This window comes from Pygocentrus nattereri, chromosome 12 (genome assembly GCF_015220715.1).
Source record: "Pygocentrus nattereri isolate fPygNat1 chromosome 12, fPygNat1.pri, whole genome shotgun sequence".
NCBI classification, from domain to species: domain Eukaryota; kingdom Metazoa; phylum Chordata; class Actinopteri; order Characiformes; family Serrasalmidae; genus Pygocentrus; species Pygocentrus nattereri.
The window spans coordinates 40386969-40409455 of NC_051222.1; the positions used below are offsets into that span (position 1 = coordinate 40386969).

Here is a 22487-nt window from a genome sequence, read left to right on the forward strand (position 1 = left end):
GTGTATAAAGCCGAGCCCCTAGGCCTGCAGACTGCTTCTACAGACATTAGTGAAAGAATGGGTTGCTCTCAGGAGCTCAGTGAATTTACATTTACATTTACATTTACAACATTTAGCAGACACTCTTATCCAGAGCGACTTACAAGAAGTGCTTTGCCTATCTAGAGAAAGTATCTTTACTAGTTACCAATAGCTTAGAGAAAGCTATTGGAACCTGAGCTCAGATACTGATAGAAATAAAAAGTGTAGATACAGAGAGAAAAAGGAACAGAGTTGAAGAGAGAACTCTGTGCCATTCAATGCAATGTAATACATTAAAATACAATACAATGAACTACAATACACAGTGAAGTACAATAAAATATATATATATGTGCAGCTTATAATTCAGTGCTCATTTAAGTGCTGTGTGAAGAGACGGCCTTCAGTCTGCGTTTGAAGACAGCGAGATACTCTGCTGTTCGGACAGCCAGTGGGAGTTCATTCCACTGCCTGGGCGCCAGTACAAAGAACATTCCCGACGCTTGTCTTCCGTGCGCCTTGAAGGATGACGGGTCAAGCCAAGCTGTACTTGAAGCTCGAAGGGCTCGTGGTTCAATTCGAGATTTCACCATTGCCATCAAGCAGGAAGGGGCTGGTCCATTTTTGGCTTTGTAGGCCAGCATTAGTGTTTTAAATCTGATGCAGCTACAGGAAGCCAGTGAAGGGAGCGCAGCAGTGGGGTGACGTGGCTGAACTTGGGCAGATTGAAGACGAGCCGTGCTGCCACATTCTGGATGAGTTGAAGAGGCTTGATGGTCTGCATGGGAAAACCAGTCAAGAGCAAGTTGCAGTAGTCAAGCCTTGAAATGACAAGAGACTGCACTAGCACCTGGGCGGACTCTCGGGTGAGGAAGGGTTGGATCCTATGGATGTTGTACAGGAGAAACCTGCATGACCGTGTCAGGTTCGCGATGTGAGTTGAGAACGATAACTGGCCATCCAGAATCACACCAAGACTTCTTGCCTCTACAGACGGAACAATCAGAGAGTTCTCGAATGAGATGGCAAGATCATGATGTCGTGAAATTTCCTCACTACTAAATATTCCACAGTCAACTGTCAGTGGTGTTATAACAAAGTGGAAGCGATTGGGAACGACAGCAACTCAGCCACGAAGTAGTCGGCCACGTAAAATGACAGAGCGGGGGCCAGCGGATGCTGAGGGGCATAGTGCGCAGAGGTCACCAACTTTCTGCAGAGTCAATCACTACAGACCTCCAAACTTCATGTGGCCTTCAGATCAGCTCAAGAACAGCGTAGAGAGCTTCATGGAATGGGTTTCCATGGCCGAGCAGCTGCATCCAAGCCTTACATCACCAAGTGCAATGCAAAGCATGGAATGCAGTGGTGTAAAGCGCCGCCACTGGACTCTAGAGCAGTGGAGACATGTTCTCTGGAGTGACCAATCACGCTTCTCCGTCTGGAAATCCGATGGGCGAGTCTGGGTTTGGTGGTTGCCAGGAGACAGTCCTTGTCTGATTGCATCGTGCCAAGTGTAAAGTTTGGTGGAGGGGGGATCATGGTGTGGGGTTGTTTTTCAGGTGTTGGGCTCGGCCCCTTAGTTCCAGTGAAAGGAACTCTTAATGCTTCATCACCAAGAGATTCTGGACAATTTCATGCTCCCAACTTTGTGGGAACAGTTTGGGGACGGCCCCTTCCTGCTCCAACATGACTGCGCACCAGTGCACAAAGCAGGTCCATAAAGACATGGATGAGCATGTTTGGTGTGGAAGAACTTGACTGGCCTGCACAGAGTCCTGACCTCAACCCCACAGAACACCTTTGGGATGAATTAGAGCGGAGACTGTGAGCCAGGCCTTCTCGTCCAACGTCAGTGTCTGACCTCACAAATGTGCTTCTGGAAGAACGGTCAAAAATTCCCATAAACACACTCCTAACCCTTGTGGAAAGCCTTCCCAGAAGAGTTGAAGCTGTTGTAGTTGCAAAGGGTGGGCCAACATCATATTAAACCCTATGGATTAAGAATGGGATGTCACTCAAGTTCATATGCGTGTGAAGGCAGACAAGCTAATACTCCTGGAAATATTGTGCATTTAATGCTGATGCTTCACTACTGCTCGCCCTTTCCAAATAAAATGTTACTGCCTTTTTGTCGCAGCCTAAATCAAAGTGGCCAAAGCTTCAAATAAAAACTGTAGTGTACGTAGAAAAATGAGCTGCCAGAAGGACGAAATCTCTTTGGGAGAGGGAACCAGGAGATAACAGACCTGAAGCTCTTAGAATAAAAATCTAACGTATATGAAAACATCATATTGGTTTTGCTTTGATTTTGATGTCATGTGATGTGGTGAGGTTCTGTAGCGCTCTTGAGAGTTGGACAGAATTTCTAACCAGCACGTTAAGTCAGTGCTGAGCAGAGCTGCATTAAGCCGACCACAGCCAAGGCTTTATGGGTCAGAGGACATAAAACAGCTCTGTGACCTGAAATCGTTTTTTTCTGGTGTCACACAACAGAGATAGAGATTTCAAAGAGCATCCAGAAGTTTCTGTCACTGATGGACTGCTGAAACGGCAACAAGCAGTAGGATCACTGGCTGTAAGCAGTTCTGCCTGTGAAACAGGATTCTCTGAGATGAACAACATAACGAAGCCACTGCGGACACAACCACAGATCAACCTCAGCTCTGGTGTTCATTTTTTTGGTTGGGCCAACTTTGGACCAGTGGAGTCCAGCAAAAAATGTCAAGAAGTGACTGTTCGAAGTAGCAATTTTCAAGATTTTTAGTTAAGAACTTTTCATAACTTTTCAAAATGAACTAAAATTATTGGTAAAGCATTGATCACAAAGAAAGAAGCCCACCAGAGCTCACAGTATTGATTTGGGAGTTATTTAGAGGTTGTTTGTCCTGCTGCACCACTAGACTGGATCTTAGGCTTCACCTACCTGTCAAATCCCACCCGAAACCCCTGAACCATAACATCTGAGTTTCAGCTTGGAGCTACGGGTTGCTCAAGGGGTCAAACTATTGCCCTGTCTTGCCTTCATCTGCTTTGTGTCATTGTTTACGTTCTCCTTCGTGCCATGGGCCTCTTTTCATTTTGTTTTCTGGTCTCCACCCCTCAGTCTAGTCTGTCCATGTCCTTCATCATGTCCTGCACCTGTCTCTGGTCTGTTTCCATTAGGGATGGGAATCCAGAACTGGTTCCACCTTGTCGATACGTTGGAATCATATGCCTTCAAATATGAGTAAGGTAATTGGTTTCTGTACTTTAGTATTTATCTGTACTGTAAGTTTCTCCATTCTGGACTTTTTCCTTTCACTCCACTACATTTCAGAGTCTAATATCCAACTTTTCCCTCCTACATTTTGAGAAATCTGTGGTTCCTTTTGGTTTCTGTGTGTATAAAAACGTAAGAAAGAAGAAGCGCAAAGCCAGAGCACCAATCAGGGCCCAGCGGTCACTTTGTTTAGAGCTGGTTTTGACCTGTTGGTCATACCGACCCAGTGCAGCACGCGGTTCAACGTCAGCGCAGCAGCGTAAAACTTTGGGAGAGTCTGTTCAACATAAATGATGAACTAACCTAACTTTGTGTAAATAGAGCTCAATATAGAAATATGTCCACATATGCAGTCGAGACTGACGCGGCTTTTTTCTGAATTTCTACAAACACCATTTCATTTTATAGTAAATGAGTTTGGGCTGGTTTATGTTTATGAACAGACGCCTACAGATCAACATAGTAAAGGAGCTCATCTGTGATCCTGAGTTTAAAGCCAGTTTTTATTCAACTTAAACTTGGAACTAAGTTGTAAATAAATCTGAAACTGAAACTTTGCTTGTGTGTAAAAAGTGATTTCAGAGCCACTCGGTTCTCCCTGATGGAAACTGTTTACCTTCAGTGTTTTGTGCTTCTGATCATTTTAATAGACGTCAGCGTCACTAATTAATGACGTTCTATTAAAAGACTGGTTTACCAAGAGAGACGCTGGAGGACTTTCACCTGAAATGAGTTCATGAAGCCAGTCTGGTTATAAAAATGATAACAGGACATCAGAGCCAGAATTACTCTTTTAGTACTTTTACTTTATACTTAAGTACATTTGAAGGGAAATACTTTAGTACTTTTACTCCAGTGGAGGTCTAAAGGGAGGAACTTCTACTTTTACTGAAGGAATATTTTACCTTGGGTGTCTCGAATTTAACTCGAGTATATGATTTGTGTACTTCGTCCACCACTGCCAGCGAAATTCTGGTTATGCAACTCGTTCCGTAACCTCCAGCCCACAGTTCCTTATCTTGGTGTTAGAATGTTTTTCTGACAGTTATGTATTTCAGAAGCTCGTCATGGTGTAAAACTTCTAGGCTGCTCACAGAGCGGACAAACTTCTTCTCACTAAGAAAGATGACAGCAGTGCTGCTTACTGCTCATTTCCAGTGAGGGTGGAAACACCAGCAATGTGTTGAACTCTCTCTGGATATCTTTAGACGCAAGATGGGCTAAAGGTTCTGGGAATGGTGTGAATTTGGCACTCAATGCATGAGCGCCACTGCTTCCCAACCGAGCCTGCTGGTACCAAGGGTGAAGACCCTGTTATAATAGCATCAGCAGGCAGGCTTTGCAGGGTTTCCCTTTTAAACACTGCACCAATGTTCCCACATTATGTCCTTTTAAGAAAAGAATCATTGTGATTTGTAAATGTCAGAGATGATGGAGCTGTTGACTGAAAATGGGTGTGGGTCGTCTTTTCCCCATAGAACATTGATCAGGAATCGATGAGAGAATCGTTAAAGTACTGGACCAATAAGCACAACTGATAATGGTGTCAGTATCAAGCCTTATCAATTCCTCTCCCTGTTCACCATGTCGTTTAAGTGGTCCCAGACAGGTCTCATTCATTTTCCCCAGTAGATAAATCCCTGGCGTTCGTCCTGTGCTGTGCTTGGCCCCGTATGTCCATTTTCAGCTGCTAGCTGTTCTTCTGTCTTTCGGATGTTGTTCTGTTATGCTAACTACTGTTATGTTCTCTAATACTTCTTAATTATTATTTCATACTGTTCATTTGGTTTGGTTCTGTGGATTCCAGGTTTACCGTGAGTTCTATTAAAGAAAGTGAGTTGCGGCAGCGTCCTGCCTGCCAGCCGACTCTCGGTGATACAGATAAATGCATTAACAGTGTTAAAAAATGAGTGCCATTAATAATTGATCACGATAAGATGTTATAAAAATGTTACGTTTGACACCAACAGCCTGAATGCTTTCCTCTCACTGTATCTCTCTCTCTGTCTCTCTGTACCCTCACTCTCAGATCGACCTCACAGACACTGCTGTAATGAAGTTTGCTGTAATCGAAGCCTTGGGGAGATAAGAGAGTGAGAGATACAGACAGAGAGAGAGAGAGAGATTGAGAGAGAGAGGCAGAGAGAGATCTACTGGAGCTGGAGGACGGTGTGTGGCTGATTGTGATCAGTAGAAGGTATAAATTCCTCAGAGTGAAGGTATGTCACAACCTTTCACCCAACACAAGCCCCCCCCACACGCACACACTCACACACTCACACACACACACACACACACACACTACAGCTGATTTACAGGTCCACTGTGTGTGCGTGTGTGTGCTTTTATCCACAGATGCTCCTCAGATAATCCAACATTAAGGACTACTGTTTAAAATCCTGAAACAGGAAATCATCAGAGATTCTGACTCAGAACACGTTTTACAATATTTGGTGAAATGTAGAGAAACATTCTCTCAACAACAAACAACATCCAACCAATCAGGAAGCAGAGGCGGCCCGCCAAGATCCAACCAAGGTGAACCAGGAGGAGGGACCAACAAAATCCAATTAATGGGGACCAGGAGACAGGACAGTGTTGGGGAAAAGTGACTGTTACAGTCAGTAACGAGTGTTCAGTGTGGGTAATGAATGTTAGTCAATTTTGGGTAATGAATGTTTGTCAGTGTTGGGTAGTGAACGGTGGTCAGTGTTGGGTAGTGAACGGTGGTCAGTGTTGGGTAGTGAATAGTGGTCAGTGTTGGGTAGTGAATGGAGGTCAGTGTCGGGTAACGAATGTTCATCAGTGTTGGGTAGTGGATGGTGGTCAGTGTTGGGTAATGAAGGTTTGTCAGTGTTGGGTAGTGAATGGTGGTCAGTGTTGGGTAATGAATGTTTGTCAGTGTTGGGTAATGAATGTTCGTCAGTGTTGGGTAGTGGATGGTGGTCAGTGTTGGGTAATGAAGGTTCGTCAGTGTTGGGTAGTGGATGGAGGTCAGTGTTGGGTAATGAAGGTTCGTCAGTGTTGGGTAGTGGATGGAGGTCAGTGTTGGGTAGTGAACGTACATCAGTGTTGCGTAGTGGATGGAGGTCAGTGTTGGGTAGTGGATGGAGGTCAGTGTTGGGTAATGAATGTTCATCAGTGTTGGGTAATGAATGTTCGTCAGTGTTGGGTAATGAATGTTCGGCAGTGTTGGGTAGTGGATGGAGGTCAGTGTTGGGTAATGAAGGTTCGTCAGTGTTAGGCAGTGGATGGAGGTCAGTGTTGGGTAATGAACGTACATCAGTGTTACGTGGTGGATGGAGGTCAGTGTTGGGTAATGAATGTTCATCAGTGTTGGGTAATGAATGTTCAGCAGTGTTGGGTAGTGGATGGTGGTCAGTGTTGGGTAATGAATGTTCATCAGTGTTGGGTAATGAATGTACGTCAGTGTTGCGTAGTGGATGGAGGTCAGTGTTGGGTAATGAATGTACGTCAGTGTTGCGTAGTGGATGGAGGTCAGTGTTGGGTAATGAATGTTCATCAGTGTTGGGTAATGAATGTTCGGCAGTGTTGGGTAGTGAATGGTGGTCAGTGTTGGGTAATGAATGTTCGTCAGTATTGGGTAATGAATGTACGTCAGTGTTGCGTAGTGGATGTTCATCAGTGTTGGGTAGTGAATGGTGGTCAGTGTTGGGTAATGAAGGTTCATCAGTGTTGGGTAATGAATAGTGGTCAATGTTGCGTAATGAAGGTTCATCAGTGTTGGGTAGTGAATGGTTGTCAATGTTGGGTAATGAATGTTTGTCAGTGTTGGGTGGTGAATGGAGGTTGGTTTTGGGTAATGAATATTTGTCAGTGTTGGGTAATGAATGTTAGTCACTGTTGGGTAATGAATGTTCGTCCATGTTGGGTAGTGGATGGTGGTCAGTGTTGGGTAATGAATATTTGTCAGTGTTGGGTAATGAATATTTGTCACTGTTGGGTAATGAATGTTCGTCAGTGTTGGGTAGTGAATGGAGGTCAGTGTCGGGTAATGAATGTTTGTCAGTGTTGGGTAGTGAATGGTGGTCAGTGTTGGGTAATGAAAGTTTGTCAGTGTTGGGTAATGAATGTTAGTCACTGTTGGGTAGTGAATGGTGGTCATTGTTGGGTAATGAATGTTCGTCAGTGTTGGGTAGTGAATGGTGGTCAGTTTTGGGTAATGAATGTTTGTCAGTGTTGGGTAGTAAATGGAGGTCAGTGCTGGGTAATGAATGCTGTCAGTGCTGCGTAGTGAATAGTGGTCAGTGTTGGGTAATGAATGTTTGTCAGTGTTGGGTAGTAAATGGAGGTCAGTGTTGGGTAATGAATGCTGTTAGTGCTGGGTAGTGAATAGTGGTCAGTGTTGGGTAATGAATGTTTGTCAGTGTTGGGTAGTGAATGTTCGTCAGTGTTGGGTAATGAATGTTCGTCAGTGTTGGGTAGTGGATGATGGTCAGTGTTGGGTAGTGAATGTTCGTCAGTGTTGGGTAATGAATGCTGTCAGTGCTGGGTAGTGAATAGTGGTCAGTGTTGGGTAATGAATGTTTGTCAGTGTTGGGTAGTGGATGATGGTCAGTGTTGGGTAGGGAATGTTCGTCAGTGTTGGGTAATGAATGCTGTCAGTGCTGGGTAGTGAATAGTGGTCAGTGTTGGGTAATGAATGTTTGTCAGTGTTGGGTAGTGAATGTTCGTCAGTGTTGGGTAATGAATGTTGGTCAGTGTTGGGTAATGAATGGTGGTCAGTGTTGGGTAATGAATGTTCGTCAGAGTTGGGTAGTGAATGGTGGTCAGTGTTGGGTAGTGACTGTTCATCAGTGTTGGGTAGTGAATGTTCATCAGTGTTAGATAATGAATGTTCCTCAGTGTTGGGTAATGAATGTTGATCAGTGTTGGGAAATGAATGTTGGATAGTGAATGTTCGTCAGTGTTGGGTAGTGAATGGTGGTCAGTGTTGGGTAGTGACTGTTCATCAGTGTTGGGTAGTGAATGTTCGTCAGTGTTGGGTAATGAATGTTCATCAGTGTTGGGTAGTGAATGTTCGCCAGTGTTGGGTAATGAATGTTCATCAGTGTTGGGTAATGAATGTTCGTCAGTGTTGGGTAGTGAATGGTGGTCAGTGTTGGGTAGTGACTGTTCATCAGTGTTGGGTAGTGAATGTTCGTCAGTGTTGGGTAATGATTGATTGTCAGTGTTGGGTAATGAATGTTCATCAGTGTTGGGTAGTGGATGGTGGTCAGTGTTGGGTAGTGAATGTTCGTAAGTGTTGGGTAGTGAATGGTGGTCAGTGTTGGGTAGTGACTGTTCATCAGTGTTGGGTAGTGAATGTTCGTCAGTGTTGGGTAATGAATGTTCGTCAGTGTTGGGTAGTGAATGGTGGTCAGTGTTGGATAGTGAATGTTCGTCAGTGTTGGGTAGTGAATGGTGGTCAGTGTTGGGTAGTGACTGTTCATCAGTGTTGGGTAGTGAATGTTCATCAGTGTTAGATAATGAATGTTCCTCAGTGTTGGGTAATGAATGTTGATCAGTGTTGGGAAATGAATGGTGGTCAGTGTTGGGTAATGAATGTTCATCAGTGTTGGGTAGTGAATGGTGGTCAGTGTTGGGTAATGAATGTTCGTCAGTGTTGGGTAGTGAATATTCGTCAGTGTTGGGTAATGAATGTTCGTCAGTGTTGGGTAGTGGATGGTGGTCAGTGTTGGATAGTGAATGTTCGTCAGTGTTGGGTAGTGAATGGTGGTCAGTGTTGGGTAGTGACTGTTCATCAGTGTTGGGTAGTGAATGTTCGTCAGTGTTGGGTAATGAATGTTCATCAGTGTTGGGTAGTGAATGTTCGCCAGTGTTGGGTAATGAAAGTTCATCAGTGTTGGGTAATGAATGTTCGTCAGTGTTGGGTAGTGAATGGTGGTCAGTGTTGGGTAGTGACTGTTCATCAGTGTTGGGTAGTGAATGTTCGTCAGTGTTGGGTAATGATTGATTGTCAGTGTTGGGTAATGAATGTTCATCAGTGTTGGGTAGTGGATGGTGGTCAGTGTTGGGTAGTGAATGTTCGTAAGTGTTGGGTAGTGAATGGTGGTCAGTGTTGGGTAGTGACTGTTCATCAGTGTTGGGTAGTGAATGTTCGTCAGTGTTGGGTAATGAATGTTCGTCAGTGTTGGGTAGTGAATGGTGGTCAGTGTTGGGTAGTGAATGTTCGTCAGTATTGGGTAATGAATGTTCGTCAATGTTGGGTAATGAATGGTGGTGAGTGTTGGGTAATGAATGTTCGTCAGTGTTGGGTAATGAATGGTGGTCAGTGTTGGGTAATGAATGTTCGTCAGTGTTGGGTAGTGAATGTTCGTCAGTGTTGGGTAATGAATGTTCGTCAGTGTTGGGTAGTGAATGGTGATCAGTGTTGGGTAATGAATGTTCGTCAGTGTTGGGTAGTGAATGGTGGTCAGTGTTGGGTAATGAATGTTCATCAGTGTTGGGTAGTGAATGTTCATCAGTGTTGGGTAATGAATGTTCATCAGTGTTGGGTAATGAATGTTGGTCAGTGTTGGGTAATGAATGTTCGTCAGTGTTGGGTAATGAATGTTCGTCAGTGTTGGGTAGTGGATGGTGGTCAGTGTTGGATAGTGAATGTTTGTCAGTGTTGGGTCGTGAATGGTGGTCAGTGTTGGGTAGTGACTGTTCATCAGTGTTGGGTAGTGAATGTTCGTCAGTGTTGGGTAATGAATGTTCATCAGTGTTGGTTAGTGAATGTACGTCAGTGTTGGGTAATGAATGTTCCTCAGTGTTGGGTAATGAATGTTCGTCAGTGTTGGGTAGTGAATGGTAGTCAGTGTTGGGTAGTGACGGTTCATCAGTGTTGGGTAGTGAATGTTCGTCAGTGTTGGGTAATGAATGTTCATCAGTGTTGGGTAGTGAATGTTCATCAGTGTTGGGTAATGCATGTTGGTCAGTGTTGGGTAATGAATGTTTGTCAGTGTTGGGTAGTGAATGTTCGTCAGTGTTGGGTAATGAATGTTCATCAGTGTTGGGTAATGAATGTTCGTCAGTGTTGGGTAGTGAATGGTGGTCAGTGTTGGGTAGTGACTGTTCATCAGTGTTGGGTAGTGAATGTTCGTCAGTGTTGGGTAATGAATGTTCATCAGTGTTGGGTAGTGAATGGTGGTCAGTGTTGGGTAGTGACTGTTCATCAGTGTTGGGTAGTGAATGTTCGTCAGTGTTGGGTAATGAATGTTCATCAGTGTTGGGTAGTGAATGGTGGTCAGTGTTGGGTAGTGACTGTTCATCAGTGTTGGGTAGTGAATGTTCGTCAGTGTTGGGTAATGAATGTTCATCAGTGTTGGGTAGTGAATGGTGGTCAGTGTTGGGTAGTGACTGTTCATCAGTGTTGGGTAGTGAATGTTCGTCAGTGTTGGGTAATGAATGTTCGTCAGTGTTGGGTAGTGAATGGTGGTCAGTGTTGGGTAGTGACTGTTCATCAGTGTTGGGTAGTGAATGTTCGTCAGTGTTGGGTAGTGAATGTTCGTCAGTGTTGGGTAGTGAATGTTCATCAGTGTTGGGTAATGAATGTTCATCAGTGTTGGGTAATGAATGTTGGTCAGTGTTGGGTAATGAATGTTCGTCAGTGTTGGGTAATGAATGTTCGTCAGTGTTGGGTAGTGGATGGTGGTCAGTGTTGGATAGTGAATGTTTGTCAGTGTTGGGTCGTGAATGGTGGTCAGTGTTGGGTAGTGACTGTTCATCAGTGTTGGGTAGTGAATGTTCGTCAGTGTTGGGTAATGAATGTTCATCAGTGTTGGTTAGTGAATGTACGTCAGTGTTGGGTAATGAATGTTCCTCAGTGTTGGGTAATGAATGTTCGTCAGTGTTGGGTAGTGAATGGTAGTCAGTGTTGGGTAGTGACGGTTCATCAGTGTTGGGTAGTGAATGTTCGTCAGTGTTGGGTAATGAATGTTCATCAGTGTTGGGTAGTGAATGTTCATCAGTGTTGGGTAATGCATGTTGGTCAGTGTTGGGTAATGAATGTTTGTCAGTGTTGGGTAGTGAATGTTCATCAGTGTTGGGTAATGAATGTTCATCAGTGTTGGGTAATGAATGTTCGTCAGTGTTGGGTAGTGAATGGTGGTCAGTGTTGGGTAGTGACTGTTCATCAGTGTTGGGTAGTGAATGTTCGTCAGTGTTGGGTAATGAATGTTCATCAGTGTTGGGTAGTGAATGGTGGTCAGTGTTGGGTAGTGACTGTTCATCAGTGTTGGGTAGTGAATGTTCGTCAGTGTTGGGTAATGAATGTTCATCAGTGTTGGGTAGTGAATGGTGGTCAGTGTTGGGTAGTGACTGTTCATCAGTGTTGGGTAGTGAATGTTCGTCAGTGTTGGGTAATGAATGTTCATCAGTGTTGGGTAGTGAATGGTGGTCAGTGTTGGGTAGTGACTGTTCATCAGTGTTGGGTAGTGAATGTTCGTCAGTGTTGGGTAATGAATGTTCGTCAGTGTTGGGTAGTGAATGGTGGTCAGTGTTGGGTAGTGACTGTTCATCAGTGTTGGGTAGTGAATGTTCGTCAGTGTTGGGTAGTGAATGTTCGTCAGTGTTGGGTAGTGAATGGTGGTCAGTGTTGGGTTAAGAAGGGAAACCTGGGAGTTTTATCAGTGTCAGTCCTGCTCTGCTGGGTCTCAGTAGGACAGAGACAGCTGGCTAATTGGGGCTCATTGTTTTGGTTCTGTAGCGCTGACCTCCAGGTTTTAGTCCAGAATCCCTGAGGTGCTCCCTTTCCATCCTCCCCTCTCCTCCCCCTCCCCTCCCCCCTCCTCTTCTGCTTCTCATTTCTTTTCTTATTTGTCTTTTCTCTTCTCGTGTTTTCTGTCCCTTTCTTTCCCCTTTTTCTTTTCTTCTGTCTTTTCTATGTCCCTCCTCTCCTCATCTCTTACCTCTTCTCCTTTTTCTTGTCCTGTCCTCCTTCCATGCTCCTTCTCCTCCCCTCTTCTACTCTCTTCTCTCCTCTTTTCTTTTCTCTTCTCCTCTCTCCTTTTCTTTCTCTCCCTTCTCTGCATCCCTCCTCTCCTCCCCTCTGCGCCCTCCTCGGCGTCCACACGCTCCATCACGTGTCTCTCTCTCTCTCTCTTTCTCTCTCTCTCTCTCTCTCTCTGATCTCCTCCGTGTGGACTGATAGCGTGCTGACAGTCGCTCTGCCCGGCGCTGTGGTCACGGTGGAGAGTGTATGTGCGCGTGCCTGTGTTGGGAGAGGCGATGAGCGGCACGCCGCCGCTGCTGATCTGGAGGATGCTGGTGTGCGTGAGCCTGCTGGCGCTGCTCCTCGGAGCAGGTGAGTAGAGGTGATGATGATGATGATGATGATGATGATGATAGTGAACAGCTCCTCTCGGGCAGGTTTCCGGCGCGTGAGTGCAGTAGATGAGTAAAGTGGTTCTGATGATGAAGAACCTGTTACGCGTGAGAGAAACTGTGGAATAAGAGATGAAAAGTGCAGCTGTCCGCGTGTGTTCGACGGAGGAGGAACGCTGGAGCGCGCGCAGTAGACGCCTTCATGGATCTGTTGTTGTTGTTGTTGTTGTTGTCGTCGTCTACTTTATCCCAGTAGACTGACTGTGTCCCTGTGATGCGAACGCTCGCCGCGGCCGCGTTCCCGCGCTGTTAGACGGCCGGTATTGATGCCAACCCCCCCCAGCAGGCTCCGCAGTGTTGAGTCCGCAGGTTAGCGCTGCCGCCGCTCTGCTCCTCTCTCAGGGTTTCGCTTCGAGCCGCTCTAAACTCAAACCACTTCATTAGTGAGTTACAGCGGCTCCACCCCACGGAGCACCGCCTCGGGATTCGCTCCCGACTGGAATCCAGCAGCGACTCCAGCCGCTCCGCAACTTTCTGCAATTTCGTGCCTGCGACGTTTTGCCCGTCTTGCGCATTACATTTCACTTTTAGAGCAGTTTTAGTTTTGAGTGCATTAAAAACAGAAACTCAAAAGCAAATGATTTAACAGAGAGCTGCTTATGTTCTAGATAAAACCCTGACTCTGCAGTCCGCAAAGGAGAACCTTCATTTCACACTGTGGCTTTTTCTCAGAGTCAAATAGAACCTAGTAAGGATGCCGGCGCAGAAACCCCAGCAGTGTGGCCGTGTGTCTGAAAACAGACGGTAAGTAGTTGAGCAGTAAAAACTTTGGAAATGCAGTATTTAATAACACTAACAGATTATCGGCGCCCAAAGAGGCGAAACAGTGTCTGAATAAAACGGTAGGTTGGTTTGATTTTAGCAGTGCTCCTTAATACTCCACTGTTCTCACTACAATCTTTAATGTTGTGTGTATTGAACGTACACATTGTGCTCTTACTGGATGAAGGGGGCTTAAAGTAGGGGGGGGGGGGAACACCAACTGAGACCATGATCTTCTAACCCCAACCATAAACTTCTGTACTCAACCTTAATCTTCTAACCCCAACCATAAACGTATATACTCAACCTTAATCTTCTATCCCCAACCATAAACGTATATACTCAACCTTAATCTTCTAACCCCAACCATAAACTTCTATACTCAACCATAATCTTCTAACCCCAACCATAAACGTATATACTCAACCTTAATCTTCTAACCCCAACCATAAACGTATATACTCAACCTTAATCTTCTAACCCCATAAACTTCTATACTCAACCTTAATCTTCTAACCCCAACCATAAACTTCTGTACTCAACCTTAATCTTCTAACCCCAACCATAAACGTATATACTCAACCTTAATCTTCTAACCCCATAAACTTCTATACTCAACCTTAATCTTCTAACCCCAACCATAAACTTCTGTACTCAACCTTAATCTTCTAACCCCAACCATAAACGTATATACTCAACCTTAATCTTCTAACCCCATAAACTTCTATACTCAACCTTAATCTTCTAACCCCAACCATAAACTTCTATACTCAACCTTAATCTTCTAACCCCAACCATAAACTTCTGTACTCAACCTTAATCTTCTAACCCCAACCATAAACGTATATACTCAACCTTAATCTTCTAACCCCAACCATAAACTTCTGTACTCAACCTTAATCTTCTAACCCCAACCATAAACGTATATACTCAACCTTAATCTTCTAACCCCAACCATAAACGTATATACTCAACCTTAATCTTCTAACCCCAACCATAAACGTATATACTCAACCTTAATCTTCTAACCCCAACCATAAACTTCTATACTCAACCTTAATCTTCTAACCCCAACCATAAACTTCTATACTCAACCTTAATCTTCTAACCCCAACCATAAACTTCTATACTCAACCTTAATCTTCTAACCCCAACCATAAACGTATATACTCAACCTTAATCTTCTAACCCCAACCATAAACTTCTATACTCAACCTTAATCTTCTAACCCCAACCATAAACTTCTATACTCAACCTTAATCTTCTAACCCCAACCATAAACTTCTATACTCAACCTTAATCTTCTAACTACAACCATAAACGTCTATACTTAACCTTAATCTTCTAACCCCAACCATAAACTTCTATACTCAACCATAATCTTCTAACCCTAACCATAAACTTCTATACTCAACCATAATCTTCTAACCCCAACCATAAACTTCTATACTCAACCATAATCATCTTACCTCAGCTTTAATCTTCTACACCCCATAAACTTCTATACTCAACCATAATCTTTTAACCCTAACCATAAACTTCTATACTCAACCATAATCTTTTAACCCTAACCATAAACATCTATACTCAACCTAAACTTTCTAAAGCCAACTTTAATCTTTCAACTTCAGTGCAAACTGTTTAACCCTCAACTCAGTCTTCAAAGCTCAACTTTAACCTTGTAATCTTACCATTAATCTTCTAACTGCAACCTAAACCTTTCAACCCTAATTTTCTAAATCCCACCATAATCTTCCTTAATGCTTAATCCTTAATGTTTTAACCCCAACACCCTAATCCCCATCTTTACCCACAAACCTCAGCTCTCCAGGCCCACATTCAGCCTGAACCTCACACTCTTAAAAACAACGGTGCTAGAAAGTATAGTTGTTTGAGTTGATGGAACAGAAGAACCTCTGAGCAGTTCTGTGAATGAGCTCTACTAAACTGGGTGTTAAGAACCTTTTAAGGAACCTCCACGTGATGAAAAGGGTCAATACCAATTAAAGGAGTGTAAATTATTTGACCTCAGATCTCAAATCTCAACCCTGACCTGAACCAGAGAAATCCCTCAGCACCTAGTCCTAATCCTGAGCCCAGCCCCCAGCCTAACCCCACCCAGAGTTTATTACCGCCTGTGTGCGTTTATCTGGACCCGTTGCTAATGAATGCTGGAGTGTAATTATGAAGGCCGTGCGACGCCCAGCTGAGCCGTAATCACTCCTGCAGGACGTGGGCTCAGACGCCAAAAACGCAATTTAATTATCCACATTCAGCCTGATTTAATGGAGGATATGAGCATAAAACTCAGCGAGGAAAATGAACGAGGAAGTGTTAATTTAGCTTTTATCTTGACAGCTATGAAAGTGTTTCTGAAAACAAATTGCATTACGGGTGTCAGAGGGTGCATCATCACAGCAGGACAAGACTATGTGGTTCTCCAGAAGAGAAAAAAATGTTCTAATCTTTTAGCAACTTAACGATTTATTAGTTTTCTTGATCATCAGTCATAAAAGAAACTGAATCATCTGCTTTGGTAAAACAAAAAGCACTACAACGTGCAACTTTTTTTACAAAAAAAAGTTTATTTATTTTTACAAAAAAAGTTGACGCTGTGCAGAATGTAAATTAAAAGGATGTAATAATGTGCAAATCCTGTGAACCATATTTTAATACTACAAAGACAACAAATCGAATGTTGAAACTGAGAAATGTTTTTTTGTTGTTTGAAAAGTATTTGCCAATTTTAAATTTGATGCCAACTACATGTTCCAAAACGATGGGACAGAGGCCTGTTTACCACTTTCATCACCTCTTCTGTTAACAACATTAGGTCAACAAGGCTGTAAGCTGGGTTTCCGAAAAGAATGTCAAATGTTGATCCGTCGGACCGCCGGACACTTTTCCACCTCCCCTCAATCCATTCTAAATGAGCTCAGGCCCAGAGAAGGTGGCAGCATTTCTGGATCCTGTTTATATTTGGGTTCTTCTTTGTGTTTTAGAGTTTAACAGCGTTTGTGGATGCAGTGATGAACTGTGTTCACAGACGGTGGTTTTCAGAAGTGTTTCTGAGCCCATGCAGTGATTTCCACTACAGAATCATGTCTGTTTTTAATGCAGTGCTGCCTGAGGGCCCAAAGATCACGGCCAGCAGATACTGGTGTTCAGCCTCGTCCCTCACAGACAGAGATTTCTCCAGATTCTCTGAGTCTTTAATGATATTCTGCACCGTAGACGATGAAAAGCAGAAGCTCTTTGCTGTTTTATGTTGAGGAACGTTCTTCTTGAGTTGTTGCTCTATTTGATGGTCCAGTCTTTCACAGAGTGGTGACCCCTCCTCCTCTTTACTTCTGAAAGACTCCGCCTCTCTGAGATGCTCTTTATACCCAGTCATGTTACTGACCTGTTTCCAATCAACCACCAGGTGTTTTTAGCTTAACACAACTTTACCAGCCTTTTGTTCCCCTGTGCCAACTTTTTTGGAACATGTTGTTGGCGTCAAATTCAAAATGAGCAATTCTTTTTCATAAATACTTAAAAATGTTCATCATCAAATTTTTCATCGTTTGATTTGTTGTCTTTGTACTATTTTCAATTAAATATATTTAAATATATTTAAATATTTATATTTAAATGATTTGCACATCATTGCATTTTATTTTTATTTACATTTTGCACACTGTCCAAAAATTTTTGGAAATGGGGTTGTAGATTAAATTCTACAGTCTTGAAAAGATGGCTCTTCAAATGGTTCTGTACAGAATTTTGAGTTCAATGCAGAACCATTTCATGCTTAAATAGTTCTCGTATGGTGAAATTGATAGACAATGTGTTGTTTATGGTTCTATATAGCACTAATAGGGTTCTGCTTTGTATACAAGCTTGACATTGTAACAATAAAACAACCCTTTTTGTGCTATATGTAACATTCTCCATCAATCAGAAGAACCATTTAGAAATAGAACCGTTCCCTTTACTAAAGAAAACTTGAAAAACTCAAAGAACTTTACATGCTTAAAGCAAAATGGCTCTTCAGATTGATGGAGAATGTGTTGTATGTGGTTCTATATAGAACCTTTATGAAAATTGTTCTATAGAGCACCTAAAAGTGTTTTTCTGTTGTTTACCAGCTTGGCTGAAATCATTCTATATAGAACACATTACTAAGTCGTGGCCACTCATTAGGATCTCATTCCCATGCCTTAGTGAGTCATGGCCACTCATTAGGATCTCATTCCCATGCCTTACTAAATTGTTGTCACTCATTAGGATCTCATTCCCATGCCTTACTAAGCCATGGCCACTCATTAGGATCTCATTCCCATGCCTTACTAAGTCAAGACCATGCATTAGGATCTCGTTCCCACACCTTACTAAGTCATGGCCACTCATTTGGATCTCCTTCCCATACCTTAGGCCACTCACTAGGATCTCATTCTCACACCTTACTAAGTCGTGGAAACTCATTAGAATCTCATTCCCATGCCTTACTAAGTTGTGGCCACTCATTAAAATCTCATTCCCACATGTCCCTAAGTTGTGCACACTCATTAGGATCTCATTCCCACACCTTACTCAGTTGTGAACACTCATTAGAATCTCATGCCCATGCCTTACTAAATCATGGGCATGAATTAGGATCTCATTCCCATGCCTTAGTAAGTCAAGGCGTCACATTAGGTTCTCGTTCCCATGCTTTACTAAGTCATGGCCATAAGTGAGTATATTTATATATAGCATATAATTGTGTGAGTGTGGTGTGTATATTTATATATAGAGTATAAGTGTGGGAGTGTGGTGTGTGTATATTTATATATAGAGTATAAGTGTGTGAGTGTGGTGCGTGTATATTTATATATAGAGTATAAGTGCGGGAGTGTGGTGTGTGTATATTTATATATAGAGTATAAGTGTGTGAGTGTGGTGCGTGTATATTTATATATAGAGTATAAGTGCGGGAGTGTGGTGTGTGTATATTTATATATAGAGTATAAGTGTGGGAGCGTGGTGTGTGTGTATTTATATATAGAGTATAAGTGTGTGAGTGTGGTGTGTGTATATTTATATATACAGTATAAGTGTGTGTGTCTGGTGTGTGTATATTTCTATATAGAGTATAAGTGTGGGAGCGTGGTGCGTGTATATTTATATATAGAGTATAAGTGTGGGAGTGTGGTGTGTGTATATTTATATATAGAGTATAAGTGTGTGAGTGTGGTGCGTGTATATTTATGTGTAGAGTATAAGTGTGGGAGTGTGGTGTGTGTATATTTATATATAGAGTATAAGTGTGGGAGTGTGGTGCGTGTATATTTGGAGTATAAGTGTGGGAGTGTGGTGCCTGTATATTTATATATAGAGTATAAGTGTGGGAGTGTGGTGCGTGTATATTTATATATAGAGTATAATTGTGTGAGTGTGGTGTATGTATATTTATATATAGAGTATAAGTGCGGGAGTGTGGTGCGTGTATATTTATATATAGAGTATAAGTGTGGGAGTGTGGTGCGTGTATATTTGGAGTATAAGTGTGGGAGTGTGGTGCCTGTATATTTATATATAGAGTATAAGTGTGGGAGTGTGGTGCGTGTATATTTATATATAGAGTATAATTGTGTGAGTGTGGTGTATGTATATTTATATATAGAGTATAAGTGTGTGAGTGTGGTGCGTGTATATTTATGTGTAGAGTATAAGTGTGGGAGTGTGGTGTGTGTATATTTATATATAGAGTATAAGTGTGGGAGCGTGGTGCGTGTATATTTATATATAGAGTATAAGTGCGGGAGTGTGGTGTGTGTATATTTATATATAGAGTATAAGTGCGGGAGTGTGGTGCGTGTATATTTATATATAGAGAATAAGTGTGGGAGCGTGGTGCGTGTATATTTATATATAGAGTATAAGTGCGGGAGTGTGGTGTGTGTATATTTATATATAGAGTATAAGTGTGGGAGCGTGGTGCGTGTATATTTATATATAGAGTATAAGTGCGGGAGTGTGGTGTGTGTATATTTATATATAGAGTATAAGTGCGGGAGCGTGGTGCCTGTATATTTATATATAGAGTATAAGTGTGGGAGTGTGGTGCGTGTATATTTATATATAGAGTATAAGTGTGGGAGTGTGGTGCGTGTATATTTAGAGTATAAGTGTGGGAGTGTGGTGCCTGTATATTTATATATAGAGTATAAGTGTGGGAGTGTGGTGTGTGTATATTTATATATAGAGTATAAGTGTGTGAGTGTGGTGCGTGTATATTTATATATAGAGTATAAGTGTGGGAGTGTGGTGTGTGTATATTTATATATAGAGTATAATTGTGTGAGTGTGGTGTGTGTATATTTATATATAGAGTATAAGTGTGGGAGTGTGGTGCGTGTATATTTAGAGTATAAGTGTGGGAGTGTGGTGTGTATATTTATATATAGAGTATAAGTGTGGGAGTGTGGTGCCTGTATATTTATATATAGAGTATAAGTGTGGGAGTGTGGTGCCTGTATATTTATATATAGAGTATAAGTGTGGGAGTGTGGTGCATGTATATTTATATATAGAGTATAAGTGTGGGAGTGTGGTGTGTGTATATTTATATATAGAGTATAATTGCGGGAGTGTGGTGTGTATATTTATATGTAGAGTATAAGTGTGGGAGTGTGGTGCCTGTATATTTATATATAGAGTATAAGTGTGGGAGTGTGGTGCGTGTATATTTATATATAGAGTATAAGTGTGGGAGTGTGGTGCATGTATATTTATATATAGAGTATAAGTGTGGGAGTGTGGTGTGTGTATATTTATATATAGAGTATAAGTGTGTGAGTGTGGTGCGTGTATATTTATGTGTAGAGTATAAGTGTGGGAGTGTGGTGTGTGTATATTTATATATAGAGTATAAGTGCGGGAGTGTGGTGTGTGTATATTTATATATAGAGTATAAGTGTGGGAGTGTGGTGTGTGTATATTTATATATAGAGTATAAGTGCGGGAGTGTGGTGCGTGTATATTTATATATAGAGTATAAGTGCGGGAGTGTGGTGCGTGTATATTTATATATAGAGAATAAGTGCGGGAGTGTGGTGTGTGTATATTTATATATAGAGTATAAGTGCGGGAGTGTGGTGCGTATATATTTATATATAGAGTATAAGTGCGGGAGTGTGGTGCGTGTATATTTATATATAGAGTATAAGTGCGGGAGTGTGGTGTATGTATATTTATATAGAGTATAAGTGTGGGAGTGTGGTGTATGTATATTTATATATAGAGTATAAGTGTGGGAGTGTGGTGCGTGTATATTTAGAGTATAAGTGTGGGAGTGTGGTGCCTGTATATTTATATATAGAGTATAAGTGTGGGAGTGTGGTGCGTGTATATTTATATATAGAGTATAAGTGTGGGAGTGTGGTGCCTGTATATTTATATATAGAGTATAAGTGTGGGAGTGTGGTGCGTGTATATTTATATATAGAGTATAAGTGTGGGAGTGTGGTGCATGTATATTTATATATAGAGTATAAGTGTGTGAGTGTGGTGCGTGTATATTTATGTGTAGAGTATAAGTGTGGGAGTGTGGTGTGTGTATATTTATATATAGAGTATAAGTGCGGGAGTGTGGTGTGTGTATATTTATATATAGAGTATAAGTGTGGGAGTGTGGTGTGTGTATATTTATATATAGAGTATAAGTGTGGGAGCGTGGTGCGTGTATATTTATATATAGAGTATAAGTGTGGGAGTGTGGTGTGTGTATATTTATATATAGAGTATAAGTGTGGGAGTGTGGTGCGTGTATATTTATATATAGAGTATAAGTGCGGGAGTGTGGTGCGTATATATTTATATATAGAGTATAAGTGCGGGAGTGTGGTGCGTGTATATTTATAAATAGAGTATAAGTGCGGGAGTGTGGTGCGTATATATTTATATATAGAGTATAAGTGCGGGAGTGTGGTGCGTGTATATTTATATATAGAGTATAAGTGTGGGAGTGTGGTGCGTGTATATTTATATATAGAGTATAAGTGTGGGAGCGTGGTGCGTGTATATTTATATATAGAGTATAAGTGTGGGAGTGTGGTGTGTGTATATTTATATATAGAGTATAAGTGTGGGAGTGTGGTGTGTGTATATTTATATATAGAGTATAAGTGTGGGAGTGTGGTGCGTGTATATTTATATATAGAGTATAAGTGTGGGAGCGTGGTGCGTGTATATTTATATATAGAGTATAAGTGTGGGAGTGTGGTGTGTGTATATTTATATATAGAGTATAAGTGCGGGAGTGTGGTGTGTGTATATTTATATATAGAGTATAAGTGTGGGAGTGTGGTGTGTGTATATTTCTATATAGAGTATAAGTGTGGGAGTGTGGTGCGTGTATATTTCTATATAGAGTATAAGTGTGGGAGTGTGGTGTGTGTATATTTATATATAGAGTCTAAGTGTGGGAGTGTGGTGCGTGTATATTTATATATAGAGTATAAGTGCGGGAGTGTGGTGCGTGTATATTTATATATAGAGTATAAGTGTGGGAGTGTGGTGTGTGTATATTTATATATAGAGTATAAGTGCGGGAGTGTGGTGTGTGTATATTTATATATAGAGTATAAGTGCGGGAGTGTGGTGTGTGTATATTTATATATAGAGTATACGTGCATGAGTGTGGTGTGTGTATATTTATATATAGAGTATACGTGCGTGAGTGTGGTGTTTGTATATTTCTATATAGAGTATAAGTGTGTGAGTGTGGTGCGTGTATATTTATATATAGAGTATAAGTGTGGGAGTGTGGTGCGTGTATATTTATATATAGAGTATAAGTGTGGGAGTGTGGTGTGAGTATATTTATATATAGAGTATAAGTGTGGGAGTGTGGTGCGTGTATATTTCTATATAGAGTATAAGTGTGGGAGTGTGGTGTGTGTATATTTATATATAGAGTATAAGTGTGTGAGTGTGGTCCGTGTGTGTGTGTGTGTGGTGGGATATATGTGTGTATAGATGTGTGTATATATATATATGTATACAGTGTAAACCGTGGCGTCCATGG

At 41.9% G+C, this 22487-nt stretch overlaps 1 protein-coding gene across 1 annotated transcript in view; it reads left to right on the forward strand.

Moving 5' to 3' along the window:
* The first annotated feature begins 12381 nt into the window (after positions 1-12381).
* LOC108415210 (oocyte zinc finger protein XlCOF6-like) overlaps positions 12382-22487 on the forward strand; it is a 75682-nt gene continuing 65576 nt past the window's right edge. The window contains exon 1 of the mRNA XM_037543180.1: positions 12382-12593. Coding sequence (XP_037399077.1) covers positions 12518-12593 — 76 coding nt within the window. The 5' untranslated portion in view covers positions 12382-12517. The remainder of the gene's footprint in view (positions 12594-22487) is intronic.